The following is a 14875-nucleotide window of genomic DNA, read 5'->3' as shown; positions in this document are numbered from 1 at the left end:
GTCATGCAGCACTTTGCACTACGGAGGTAAAACCCGCCCCCCACCAGTGCGGTCTCTCAAATCCCAGTGATCATAACCAGCAGAAACATAGTCACATCACGCAGAAACCCGTATAATTTATTGCAGACCATCGAAAATCCATCACCTCCAACTCCCAACACAGGCTCACTGAAAATGGCACTTTTTAATGTGCGATCCCTGTCAAACAAAAGTTTTATTTTGAATGATTTTATTTCTTCTGACAGCTTGGATTTTATGTTTTTAACTGAATCCTGGTTGCAAACCAATGATTTTAGCCACCTGGTTGAACTGTGTCCCCCTCACTATAGTTGTTTTAACTAGCCCAGGGCCAGTGGTCGTGGTGGTGGTATAGTGTGTGTTTTTAGAAAAAGTTGTAAATGTCATCAAATCACCCTTGATGAATTTTCTTCCTTTGATGCACTCACTTTTAAACTGTGTGGTCCTCATCCAGTTGTTTTTGTTTTAATGTACCGTCCTCCAAAACCTATTGGCAGCTTTTTAGCAGAACTCCCAGAATTTTTTTCCACTCTTGTTTTAAATTATGATAGAGTTATTTTTTTTGTTTGTTTTTTTTTATATTTTTTGGGCTTTTTTTTTGCTTTTATTTGATAGGATAGTGAAGAGAGACAGGAAATGTGGAGAGCAGAGAGGGGGGAAGACATGCAGGAAATGGTCGACCAGCCAGGAATCGAACCGGCGACGAGGACTATAGCCTCTATATGTGGGGCGCTTAGACCGCTAGGCCACCAGCACCCCACATGATAGAGTTGTTTTATGTGGGGATTTTAATATTCATGTTGATGACCCAAATAATCATTATGCAGCAGATTTTTTAAACATCACTACGTCTTTTAACTTTGAACAGCATGTGAACGGACAAACATAATCGTGGTCATACTCTCGACCTTGTTTTTACTGTGGGACATGACAATATCTTCCATATCATTACTTGACTATATCTGACCACAAATGTATCGTTTTTAACTGTGATTCACCAGCCATAGACACTGTTCCACCCTACTCACTGTGCTCTTGCATCTTCAACGAACATAGTGCCGCAAAATTCTGCCAAGTATTTGAAAGCCAATGCCCTCACCCACCCGTACATTCACCTACCAATGACTTAACTGACCATTTTAATTCTACGTGTTTGTCCTCTTCCAAAAGGAAGCAGCCCTGGATTCATGAAAATATCAGTAACAACAAAAGGAACTGCAGGAGGGCAGAGCGCAAATGGAAGAAAACTGGCTTACAAGTACATTACAACATCATGAAAGACCTTTTATCTCAATACAACACCTTGGTTAAGAATGCGAGAGCTCTCTGAATTAATTTTAACTCATCAACACAACCCTCGGTTTTTATTTAAAACGGTTGATCAACCTGTAAATCCAGAACCCCCTCCTGCCCCAGTTTTTAGTAACACTGACTGTGAGAAGTTTTTATCATATTTTACTGAGAAAGTGGATTTTATCAGAGCCTCGATCACTCCTGATTTTAATTACTCTGACGTCCCTACTAAATACAACGGTTTTAATCCCTTTTATCAGTTTTATCCAGTTACTTTAGTTGATCTTTTAGAAATGGTATCACATATGAGAGTGTCCTCCAGCCCTCTTGATATGATACCTACAAGTTTTTTACTGAAAGTAATGGATTCTGTGGGGCCTTGTCTGCTTTCTATTTTTAATAGCTCCCTGTCCAATGGTTGTGTCCCTGATAATTTTAAAAATGCCTGTGTCCATCCCTTGTTAAAAAAACCTGAACTGGATCCTTCCCTCCCCGAGAATTACAGGCCCATTTCTAAGTTACCTTTTATTTCAAAGATTTTAGAAAGATTAGTGTCCAAGCAACTCCTCTCTGTGCTGGAAAATAACAAGACTTTTGAAAAATTCCAGTCTGGCTTTCGCAAGCATCACAGCACGGAGACAGCTCTACTCAAAGTCACTAATGACCTTTTAATGGCTGCAGATCAAGGCATGTGCTCAGTCCTTGTGCTCCTGGATCTGAGCGTTGCCTTTGACACTATAGACCACAACATTTTATTAGACAGATTAGAGCATTGGGTAGGGGTTTTTTGGTACGGTTTTAGGATGGTTCAAATCTTATTTTAATAATAGAAGGGTCTGTGTGTCTGTAAATAATTATGTTTCTGGTTTTACTGAGGTGAAGTATGGTATGCCTCGGGTCGGTTTTTGGGTCCGATTTTATTTTCCTTGTATATGCTCCCCCTGGGGCACATCATAAGCAAGCATGGTGTTTTATTTCATTTGTATGCAGATGATTCACAGTTATACCTGCCCATCAGACACACAGACCCTGGCATGCTAAGTTCACTGAATAATTGCTTGTCAGGAATAAAGAGCTGGATGTCAAGAAACTTTTTACAATTAAACTCAAACAAGACAGAGATAATTTTAATCGGACCACCACACATGACCAAGCAGTTACTGCCATCTGCTGGTCAAATGGTGAATCACATAAAACGTGCTGCAAAGAATCTTGGCGTCTGGTTTGACAGCAATTTAACATTTGAACATAATTTCACAAAACTTGTACAGTCGTGTTTTTACCACCTCAGAAACATTTTATAATGTTTCTGGTCCCTTTTAACTTTTAAAGACACGAAGACGATTTTACATGTTTTTATCTCATCACGCCTGGACTATTGTAACTACTATTGTCTTTTTAGCAGCCTGCACAACAAATCCCTTGATCGTCTCCAGACTGTACAGAACTCAGCTGCCAGGGTTTTAACCAGAACCAGAAGATTCGACCACATCTCTCTGGTTTTAGCTTCCTTGCACTGACTCCCTGTATGTTTTAGAATTGATTTTAAGATTTTACTGATTACTCTTAAAGCACTGCATGGTCTTGCTCCGAGCTATATAGCAGACCTTTTAATACCCTATGAGCCGACACGTACATTGAGATCCTCGGGCAGAGGTTTACCATTCATTCTAAACAATTAAATTAAAAACAAAAGGGGACAGGGCGTTTGCAGTGAGGGGTCCGACACTCTGGAACCTTCTGCCCGAGGAGATCAGGTCTGCTGAGTCAGTGGGCTCTTTTAAATCCGTCTTAAAACATACTTTTATTGAAGAGCCTTCCCAGATTTTATCAGAATTTTATTTGACTTTATTTTATTTTAACCATCTTAAGAAATATATTTTAAAAGAATGTTATTCCTTTAGAGTTCTTTAGGGGAATTTTATGTATGTTTAAAGTAGGTTTTATTTCTTTATCTTGACTTGTGTGTTTTTATGATCTGCCTGTTTTATTTTGCTGCCCATGTAAAGCACTTTGTAACCTGGTTTTGAAAGGTGCTCTACAAATACAATTATTATTATTATTATTATTATTATTATTATTTTCACAAAGCATGATACTTGTCAAGAATACATAGGAGTACATTCTGTTACACTATGTTTATTTAGAAACCATTACTTGAAATCTCTAAAAACTATACCATGATATATAATACAGAAACTAAGTTACTACAAGCACACAACTTAGTTTGAAATGTTCATCTGGAATGAAACAAACGTTCTGTAGCTCAACACTCTTTCTCAGGTTGGACAGTGAATGTCTGTATGTTTGGGCAGAGTGGGAAACAGGGAGAACATTTCAAACGATACATATCATTCTTCATTTCAAAAACCTCTAACACGGGCTGAAGATATGACTGTGGGTACTCAAGTGGAGAGTTATAGCCATCATTACCACCTCTAAATGAACGGCCTGATCTGAGTGAAATCTGCTCTGTGTTAGCATGATATACAGGTACGACTAAACCACTGAGATAAACAGAACTACAAAAACACAGTTTACTGTCTTAAGATCAGATTTCAGGAAAGAGAAGGAAATTCATCAGCTGACTTCAAAGCTAAAGTAGTGAGTAACAAAAGCACTGATAGAAATGTAGTGGAATCAAAAGTAATAAGTTTCCCCCAAATAATAATCATCAAGTAAAGTACAGATACTCAAAAAATGTACTTAAGTACAGTACTCAAGTAAATTTACTCTGTTACTGTCCACCACTGCAACTGTCCCGTAGGGATACTCACAACGCTGGCAGAGTTTCCCACTCTGCCGCTGCGGGGGGACGAGAGTCCGGTCAGTATGGCTCCTCATTCGTTCATCGGACTGTCCATCAAAAGTGAGTGAGCTTCACCGGTGTGAGCAATTGGTAAGGGCAGAAGGTTAAATCATAGTAAAAACATGCATAAAACCACAGGTAGCCTATAAATGAAAACAAATGCAATCAATAAAAACACATCACAAATAAAACCCATAGTATAAAAGCATGCTTAAAAGAATGTGCAAATATTCATGATAAAACTACATTTCTGCATTGTGACACACAGCCTAAGCAATAGAATAACTTACATCTCTTTTTAGCCAAAGAATGTCGGACACATAAGAGACATAGGATAACTATGAAACATATCGACTTTTAAAAACGACACTTGTGCTTATTCTTAACACTTATGATTTCTTAAGCGGTGTCTTGTGAGGAGAATCTCAGGGGCTGCAGAAAATCCACAAACAGAATTAGAAACAAATAAGCAGAATATAAGAAAGTGAAGCTTCAAACAGAAGCCTAAGCAATTCAAACTTAAATGGTTATTTACTTGGGATGGAATATATATTTTTTGTCCAATTCATCAGATTCTCATCGATTCTACGGGTAGTTACATTTTGGAGGAGGTGCACATCAGCTACGTGTGTAGGCCTCTGCGTAGGAACGGGACCTACGCAGACCATCGGCGTAGGTTACGCCGTCAATTCGACGCAGAAGTATAAATCAGCCTTCTGTCACAACAATAGACAAACACTGTCTGCTTAAACTAATAGCACAAAAAAAAGTATGTTTTCATGTTTTTATTGACCACACCAGTAAACATTCACAGTGCAGGGGAGCAAAAGTATGTGAACCCCTAAGGCCTAGGCTAATGACTTTGGTAAGAGCCAATTTGAGTCTGAAGTCTGCCTACCTGGTGTCCAATCAATAAGAAGAGATTGGCTTACACAAATCTCTAGCACATGCTTACATCTCTGTTGACGAAACTACAATACGTTCAACACGGAGGAAGCCACTGCTGTCCACAAAAATGAATGCTGCACGTTTGAAGTTTGCAAACGAGCACCTGGATGTTCCACAGCACTACTGGTGATATATTCTGTGAACAGATGAAACCAAAGTTGAGTTGTTTGGAAGGAACACACAACACTTTGTGTGGAGAAATCAAGGCACAGCACACCAACATCAAAACCCCATCCCTGCTGTGAAGTGTGGTGGAGGGGCATCATAGTTTGGGGCTGCTCTGCTGCCTCAGGGCCTGGACAGTTTGCTATCGTCAACGGACTATAAATTCCCAAGTTTATCAAGACTTTTTGCACAAAACTTAAGGTCATCGATCCATCAATTTATGCTCAACAGAAGATGGGTGATGCAACAGGACAACGACCGAAAGCACAGAAGTAAACCAAGATCACAATGGCTTCAACAGATGAAAATACACCTTCTGGAGTGGCTCTGTAAGTGTTTTGACCTCAATCCCAAGAGTATTGCTGAACTGAAAAGTTTTGTAAAAAGTAATAGTCCAAAATTCCTCCTGAGCGTTGTGCAGGTCTGATCTGCATCTAAAGGAAACGTTTGTGCTGCCAAATGAGAGTGAACCAGTTATTAAACCTAAGGGATCACATACTTTTCCACCCTGCACTGTGAATGTTTACATGGCGTGGTCAATAAAAACATGAAAACATATAATATTTTTTGTGGTTTTAGTTTAAGCAGACTGTGTTTGTCTATTGTTGGGACTTAGATGAAGATCAGAACACATTTTATGACCAGTTTATGCAGAAATCCAGGTAATTCCATAGGGTTCACATACCTCTTCAACTGTATAAATGTCTTGAAGTTACTCCTGGAATGGTTTATACTCCAGATACTGTTATTAAATAACATTAAATGGGATTTTCTTTGAAGGATTTTAAAACAACAACCTGTATTTTTATAATATTAAATCTTGTGCTTTATTTGAGGACTACTTTTAAATAGAGAAATGAGTTTAGCTTTACTGATCAGTAACTTCCAAAATAGTCTTGATCGTGATCCTGCCATAAAAAAATAGTGATATGATATTTTAGCCATAGCCTATCGCCGACCCCTCACTCAGAATAAACTACGGTATTGAAAAAACATGAACTTCAATTATTAATTCAGACTAAGATCAACACAGTTGTGTTTTCAAAATTAAAGAAAAACTTGCAGATCTGAAAGAATCTCCAAGATTTGATGTGCAAATGAAGCCCTATGATCAATTTCCTATCACTAGTGCGTGATAGATCTTGCAACAATAACTTACGTTTCTTCCTTGAAACTAAGTTTTTATCTCCAAGTTATTCTTGTGGCATGTAAGACAGTTTGAGATTTAATAGTTTTGCTGTAGTCCTGACCATTTCAAATGGAGTTATCTGTAGACTTTTCCACTCTGAATCTGTCTGCACAGGTTTACACTTAAGTACATGCTTCATAGCATCCCTGCCCACTGAGATCACTGCATAGATAATGAGCTTAGAAACTGGGAGGCTGGATGGTTTTTTTTGCAACTGAAAACCAACTATTGGACATGCTGTCACCTTCTAAAAAAAATTCCATTAAATAGGACCTTAAAGGGGAATCAAAAACAACTCAGGTTGTGCAAATGCATCAGTTTAATTACTATGAATGTGATGAAAATAAAGTAAAGACATAGGATTTATATGGTTTCTACAAGTTCATACAAACTTCAGGTTAACCCTCCTGTTCTGTTTATTTCTCTGGAACAGCAATAATGTTCCTGGGTCAATTTGACCCTGGGCATATTCAATTATCCAAAAGTGTCAGAACCCCAAAAAATCCCAATACACATTTTTTTAAATCTAATTTTTAACTCCATTACCAACTATTTAAATTAAGGTTTAGTCCATTGGTGTTCTTTAATTCTCACAGATCATGGTTCAATGAGGATAACTCACTCGTTTATCATTCAAATTAATGTTAATACTATTTTTAATGTACATTGGAAAGCCCTAAATATTAATACAACAGTTTTACATGGCATACATTTTTTTGTCAATTTTATTTTACTTTTTTTAACTTTTTTTTTTTATGAAGTGATGTTGATAAATGAACCAGAGACACCTCTTGTAGCTGGTTTGGGAGTCATATATTGCCTAAAATAGACTTTAAAAGGGTCAATTTGATGTGCAACATAACAGGAGGGTTAAACAACCAAGTTTTAGAGAATGATTTCACAGAGATCTGTCGATTGAAATATGAGCATACATCATTCTACATGATTTTTTACTTGAGTATTTAAATAATGACCCCATGAAACAACGTCATAGAACCAAATGTTCACAAAATGTTCACCTACATTTAACTTTCTTTGTTCTTGTCATTAAGAATTATCAGAATTATGAAGGATATTTTTTATCACAAAATGTATAGAAACTTGTATTTGAAACCAACCATATAATCTTTGACTAAAACTTAAAGCTAATTAAATAGTTATTTTTGGACAGTTGCTAGTCTAATAAATCTAACAATATTTTAGCTGCTGCAAGTATTATGAAAGAAGTTGTGGGCCCTCTCACACAGACTTGAACATCATTCTGGTAGCCTTCATGGAGTAAGGCGCACGGGTTTTCCAAGTATTCCAGTGGAGGCCTGACGCCCAACCAATGTGATCCCCGCCATGGTGCCAGTCGCCATTCAGACAGGAGGAACCACAGCGGCTGTACCACCAACCACCTCCTGATGTGAATGAACACTCCATTTGAGCAATGTCGCCAAAGATGCACGGGGAGCATCCATCGTTGTCTCGGTCTGTGGTGCTGAAGCCGTAGTTGTTCTGGTCTCGGAGGGCGTCCCCTTTGGACAAAAGAGGAAAACTTTCAGGAAGACTGGGTATAGGAACTCAGTATTGCTTTTGAATATAACTGTAGTTCAGCAGTGGCCACTCTGATCACATAGACACAAATAATGTTGTTCTTTGAAAAAGAAAAGAAGCTTTAAAGGTTTAAACTCAGAATTTCAATCGAGTTTGTTATGTTAATTAAATTTAGCATGAACTTTGAGGGTGGGTGAAAGCTGTTGTTATCATTTGTTATGAAACAGTTAAATGTTTCTGTGCAACATGTTGAAATAAAGCATTACACAAGCAAAAATGGCATTTATGTTGTAACTTAACCCTAGAGCACTATCGCCGGGTGATTTTCACCCACCCAAACACATTTACATGATTTTCATTAGGTTGCGTTTGTCTGAGTGTCATGGGTCCCCTGAGTAGCATTGTCTTTGACGTCTCTGAAGGCGTGGGTGTTTCCCTACTCCAAAACCCGCTTTTTCCTACAGGCACATGTTCGGGTGATTTTCACCCAGCAATAGTGATTTTTTGTTTCTCTCTCCTGCAGCTGATTGTGTGTCAAAGAGACTGTGCCTTCACCGGGGAAGTCTCAAATGTCCCAGGAATGGGTGGACTGAACACCAAGTTTCCAGTTTCATCATTTTTTCTTTTAAGGAATTTTTGGTCCCGAATTCCAAATTTTTCACTAAGTTTGGAGCATTTTTTTAGGGTCCCCCATGATACATTTTTAAAAAATGTGTTAGACATAGCACAGTTTAAAATAAAAGAACACTACTCTAATTTGTCATGTATTGTCATATTTTGATATACTGTATTTTGATGACAAGTATCTTTTATTGGGTATATCATATCGGGTAAATAAAACCTAGCGTTAGTGATGGTGTTACTAATTTTAGCGATAGTGTTGTAGGGTTAAATGTCAGTTATAAAGCTGTGTCGGTTTGCCCAATCCTCATCTCCACACTGACAGACTCACAGACATTGTGGCATGTTGCTGATAAGAGTGAGTGTTCAGGGCTGTCCCGCGGTTACATCATCGAGTGAGTGAGCTCTCTGATGAAACACCTAACACCAAATTATGCACTCTCCATGAATCCATGTTTCTGTAGACTTAACTGTTAGTCTTACTCAGATCTCTTTGAGATCTTGATGACGCAAAGAGCACAATCATCCAGACCCCATTTTATGTCCATGAATGATAATGAAGCAGGATTCAGACAACTCTTTCTCACTTTTGTTAGTTAGTACTGTAAACACTCAGTAAGACACATTCAAATGATGCTAGAGGTTTGACCTACATTCTTATACAGAGCAGAGTGACTTAGAGGAAACAATATTTAAATCGGAAACGTGTAATCATTTAATTGGTAAAGTTTATAAGATTTTGCAGAAATAGAAATCATATTCTGTTGAAACTATGTTGCAAACTAGAATACATTCATGGAACCAAGATTTAGGGAGGAAGGATATTAAATTGAGATGGAAGGACTGTTGGAATTGAACAAGAGATATCACAGTCAACGAAAATTTGCGTTTAATCCAATATAAAATAATGTACAGAATTTACTGCACAAGGGATAAAATCAAAAACTATGACAAGGGAACTGTCTGATATGTGGATTCACAGATTCACTGATTCATGCATTTTGGAACTGTAGTAAAGCTCAGAAGGTTTGGTTGAAATACAGCGTTGGTTGTCTGAGGTTTTGGGAGTGGAAATTAATTTCAATATTTATATTTGCATCTTTCAAGATGTCTCACATGTAAGAGTCAGATATCCACAAAGCTGGGTTATTCTTTTTTCCTCTATTGTATTTAAGGAAGTTATTTTAAAACCCTGGAAAGCTACTTGTCCTCCCTCACTTAGACACTGGAGTAATGAACTGTGATATTATTTAAAGTTAGAAAAATCATCAGCCTTTGAAAATAACAAAACATTTCATTTTGGAACATATGGGGTAAAGTATTACACACACTTAGTTCCTAAGTTTAGTGAGAGTAGCGCAAAATTTGATTTGTGATCAAAGCTTTTCTGTTATTTCGATCTATTTGTTTTATTATTTTTTAACAGCTAACATTTATTTAAAGAAGAAAAAATGTGAAATTATAGAGGTCGAGCTTGTCAGTGTGAGGAGTGAGTTATTGTCTGTATAAGTCATTTTTTTCTCTCTGTTCTGTTTGTGGATCTTGTTTTTGTTTGTTCGTTTTTTTGTGTTACTGTTAATTTAATTGTCCCCTGTGTTTTATTGTTTATTTGTTTATTTGTTTATTTGTTTTGGTGTCATGTGTATAAGGTTAAATGTGAATTTAAAAAAAAATTATCCCCCAAAAAATTATGCTAGAGGTCAGGATCTGTTTCTTATTTATCATTGGAGCACTGTACACTTGATTACAGTTTGTGAGGGTTTGGTGCTTAGGCTCTAGGCTGGACATTGGGATTGGGCACAAGTATCAAGGCTTAATCTTAAACTGAAGCACATGGCAGGAGAAGCAAAAGGAAAATATAAGAAAAAAAAGACTTCTTCAACTGGTATAAATAAAAGTCAAATCCAGGGTCTATAGATAAAAAATAGTAAATAGAAAATAATTACCTGCATTTCCACTGTATCTCCCAATATGCAGTTGGTAATTTCTCCTCTCATTGCCAATGTGAAAGTTTTGGTATTCAGCATGAGCAGTTCCATTCTCGTGGTCCCACAGGTCGACTCTTAGGACCATCTTGTTTTTTGTCCTGGTCAGAAGGTAAACCTTTCTCAGGCCCAACCAGTGGTCCTCTGAGGGATTGATCAGAGCAACAGGGCAGGGTTTATCCTTCAAAGCCATCAATGTCATGTCAGGCTTTCACAAACCCAAGGCAAAGATCCTGTCACAATAATAGTTTTGTTGCAGTCGGGGATTAAAACAAATATCTTGCAGTAAAAGTTTGCAAATGTCAACGTGACTGTTTGATGCACAATGTTTTTCTCCGGGAAGAATCAGCAGAAACACAATTTTATAAAGATATACACTACCAATAAAAAGTTTGGACACACCTTCTCGTTCAATGGTTTGTATTTATTTTAATTATACTCAACATTGTAGATTAATACTGAAGACATCAAAACTATGAAATAATCTGGTTTTACCATGATCTGGATTACAACAGTAGTCAAAGAGGGCTATCTATTGTGTACTAACCCTACCTCTGAACAACACAACTGATGGTCTCAAACACATTAAGAAGGCAAGTCATTCTACAAATGAACTCTTGACAAGGCTCATGTTAATTAGAAACCATTCCAGGAGACCACTTCATGAAGCAGACTGAGAGAATACCAAGAGTGTGCAAAGCTGTCATGAAGGAAAAAGGGGGCTACTTTACAGAATCTAAAATATAAAACATATTCTGCTTTGTTTAACACTTTTTTGTTCATTCAATAATTCCATATATGTTCTTTCATAGTTTTGATGTCTTTGGTATTAATCTACAGTGTTTACAATAATTAAAATAAATACAAACCCTTGAATGATAATGTGTTTCCAAACTTTTGACTGGAAGTGTACATCTAAATTAACATATTTTAATCTCTTTTATATGTATCAAGTAGAGGAACTGACTACCTGTTGTCAGAACAACCAAATTAATACAAACGGGAACCAGAACACTTCCCATACTAAAACTCTACACCCCGAGTAGGCTACAGGTTCTGTGTTTTCATGTGGAATCTGTAAATAGAGATTATGAAACCTAGGGACCAAACTCAGGAAAAACATACTGGTAGTGTATGTGTGGCAGAAAATGTGCATATCATCCTCACAGGCTATATTATGTACATAATCTCAAAGTTTGTTTATATTTTAATAATAATAATAATAATAGTAATAATAATAATAATAATAATAATAATAATAATAATAATAATAATAATAATAATAATAATCATCATCATCATCATAAGCATAATCATAATCATAATCATAATAATCTTTATTTATAGAGCACTTTTCAAAAGCTATGTTACAAAGTGCTTTACAATGCCTCAAAGGACATGTGCAAAATATAGAGCATTTTAAAAGGCCATAAAATAAGGGTAAATGTCATAACCATTAAAAGAACATGAAATCATAAAAACAAAGTAAAAACAAAATAAAAGCGGGACCCTGTGCAAGACACCTTGATCAAATAAATTCAGGAAATGCTCTCCGATTAAAGTACGTTTTGAGCAATGACTTAAAAGAGAGCACTAAGTCCGCCAACCAAATTTCCTACGGCAGTTCATTCCACAGCTGTGGGGCCTGGACTGAAAACGGCTTTTCCCCCCTAGTTTTCAGCCGGGCTTTTCAGTGCTTTAAGAGTAACCAATAATTTTAACAACCCTCTATGGCTTATTTCAACCAACTTTGTGGAAGCTTGGGGGACCCTGTTCATAGTTCAACCATACAATTTGGTGGTGATCTTATTCTTATTAGTGACGTTATTCATTCTATGTACAGTCAATAAAAATAAGTTATAGGAATGGTCTGATAACAAAAATGTTTTTTTGCTTGAGGGTAATGTCATGCCACAGTGGACTAAGATTTGTTTGGTAATGCATTTTTCACTGTACTTAGTAAGGCTTATTACAGTTATCACATGACAGACTTTATCCCACTTTATACACGTCACTGGCCAGCAACCAGTGATGTGTACCTCTCGGGACATGTCACCACACAAGTGTAAATTAGGCTTACACTTATCACCCCCCAACAACCTGTTTCAAAGTCTCAGTATAATTACAAATCACGAGACACACAGTGGTAAACAAGAACTTACGTCTCAGGTTTCCGAAACCTTTACTATACGCTGCCCAATCCTTGTAGAAGGACACTGCTCCTCCACTGCGCCTCTGAAACACCGTCCAGCCTCCATCAGACCGCATCTCACAGAACACCTGAGCGGCAAGTCAGGAAAAACAATGACCATGCTTTTACACTTCAAGTTCAGACTGAGACATGATCCTCACAGCTTAAGGGAATTCTGGGTTCACCAGCCTGTCTGCATTTCCCACAGCAAAGATTTGTAAGTGACAGGTTTAACTGTTAAAAGAGCAGCACGGGAATGCACAAGAGTATAGCAACTGTATGATACTTTGGTGAAAGTTGTTAATTGTGGAGACAGATGAGGTAAGTGTTATTAATTGGTGTGTGTGTGTGTGTGTGTATCTGCACCCGGGCCCCCTCTGCTTATCTCAGTGCCCTGTTACTACCTCTGAGCAGCTCAGTGTCGGGATGACGACCATTATGCCTTTGAGACATTTACAGCACAGGGGCATAAACATGATGCCTTAAAGTGGCAGTATAAATGAAGCTAATTGTTGATACCAAGATCAAGAACAGTAGAAAACATGAATTCACTAAGTTGTTCCAGCTGTAAAAATGCACAGAGGCAGAAATGGCTGCTAATGACGGGGGTCCACAAGGAACTTAACACACTGACATATGAAATATATATGTAGAGCACAAATATACACAGATATTAATGTCAGAAAATATTGTATAATCAAAAGAAAGCACCTGTAAGATATGACAAACAGCAGGTATAGAGCTGAGCAGTAAGAACTACATATTACGCTTGAATATAATACTTACAATAAGTTACATCAAGAATTGCTTTGTGCATTACATGTCAGGTTTGTAGTCCCTCATAATACCTTAAATGGTCTCCTGCTTTTGATTGGTTGGATTACATAAACCCCACTGGTTGCTTTCGGTGAGAGAGCCTTAATCCGCGTGCAGTCTGTTGCACCATGCTTGGCTAGAGAGAAACAAGAGGACAACAAACATTTGATCTACATACGTTTACCTTTTAATGTCTGTAATTTATTTTTCAAAAGAACTTGAAGGTGTTCTGTAATAAAATGCATCATACCTTTGTAGGAAACACCATTCTGTTATGGCAAAACAAAAGAAACTGGAATGAATCTTGCTCTATTGTTAAAATGCAGCTCAAAACACAGACATAAGACTTTGTTTAGTGATGTACTGTATGATAAAGGAAATTGAGGGGAAGGAACTTGATATTAGATGTAGAGTAGAAATTAGGGTTCTGTTTACCTTTGCCTTTACTGTGCCGGTCAACAGAAATGCTAAAATGAGCCAGCAATACCCGGAGTGAATCTTCATTTTGACCTGTTTTCAGAGATTAACAGCAAACGTTGGTCTCAGTAAATATCTTTAATATCTTCTAAAACATTTCTAAAGATGTGTCATGTTTAACAAACACAAAAAGGCATGGCACAAAGACTGTTGAAAGCAGACTACACTTTACAGCTCTATTTTTTCAAACTGAGAGCCCAACAAATGATACAAACTGTACATTTCAGCCTAAGACTAAAAGGTAAAACACCACCGTCAATATCTAGTAACTCCTACTTACCTGTGTGTTAGATGAATCTTGTATCCAAACTCAGATTCCCACACAGAAGGTTCACCTTTTCGTGCAAACTAAACCACCACACCTTCTTGGTAAACAAACATGCCGTCACTTCCTGTCCTGCAGACTGCGTGAGCAGAGTCTGAACAACAGATCCAGTCAGTTCACTTCCTTGGCTCTGAAGTCACTAACTTATTTTTGCTTTCTTTTTTTTTGACAAAGTATGCCTCAAAGCTTTCACAGCAGACACTTTAACACTCCTACACAAGTATGTGTTTACAGGTGTGTGATTCGATGACCTAACCACACCTCCTCAAAGGGAACAACAGTGTGGGCTGACTCACACAAGAAACACCTGATTGAAGTCTGAATCAGAGTCAATACTTACACGTTGTCAATCACTGCTTCTTTATGGCTGTGAAACTGCCTGTTTGCATGGGAGGACAAAGTACACGTCTTCATTTTTTAAGTCAAAGTATAGATCCTCCTGGTCAAACATTACTCCAATACAAGTGAAAGTTGTCCCTCCAAATTATTACTTGAGTTA

At 37.4% G+C, this 14875-nt stretch overlaps 1 protein-coding gene across 1 annotated transcript; it reads right to left on the bottom strand.

Moving 5' to 3' along the window:
• Nucleotides 1-7105: 7105 nt before the first annotated feature.
• LOC117805237 (fibrinogen-like protein 1) lies at nucleotides 7106-14550 on the bottom strand. Its single transcript, XM_034673903.1, has 7 exons — nucleotides 14332-14550; nucleotides 14010-14084; nucleotides 13825-13843; nucleotides 13607-13710; nucleotides 12730-12847; nucleotides 10529-10711; nucleotides 7106-7942 (listed from the first exon to the last, which is right to left on the bottom strand). Exons 2-7 carry the CDS (start codon nucleotides 14076-14078, stop codon nucleotides 7662-7664), a joined length of 774 nt encoding a protein of 257 aa, XP_034529794.1. The 5' UTR covers nucleotides 14079-14084; nucleotides 14332-14550; the 3' UTR covers nucleotides 7106-7661.
• Nucleotides 14551-14875: the final 325 nt, after the last annotated feature.

The sequence above is a fragment of the Notolabrus celidotus genome, chromosome 21 (genome assembly GCF_009762535.1).
Source record: "Notolabrus celidotus isolate fNotCel1 chromosome 21, fNotCel1.pri, whole genome shotgun sequence".
Classification (NCBI taxonomy): domain Eukaryota; kingdom Metazoa; phylum Chordata; class Actinopteri; order Labriformes; family Labridae; genus Notolabrus; species Notolabrus celidotus.
The sequence above is the reverse complement of the archived record's forward strand: the minus strand, read 5'-3'. Positions and strand labels throughout refer to the sequence as shown.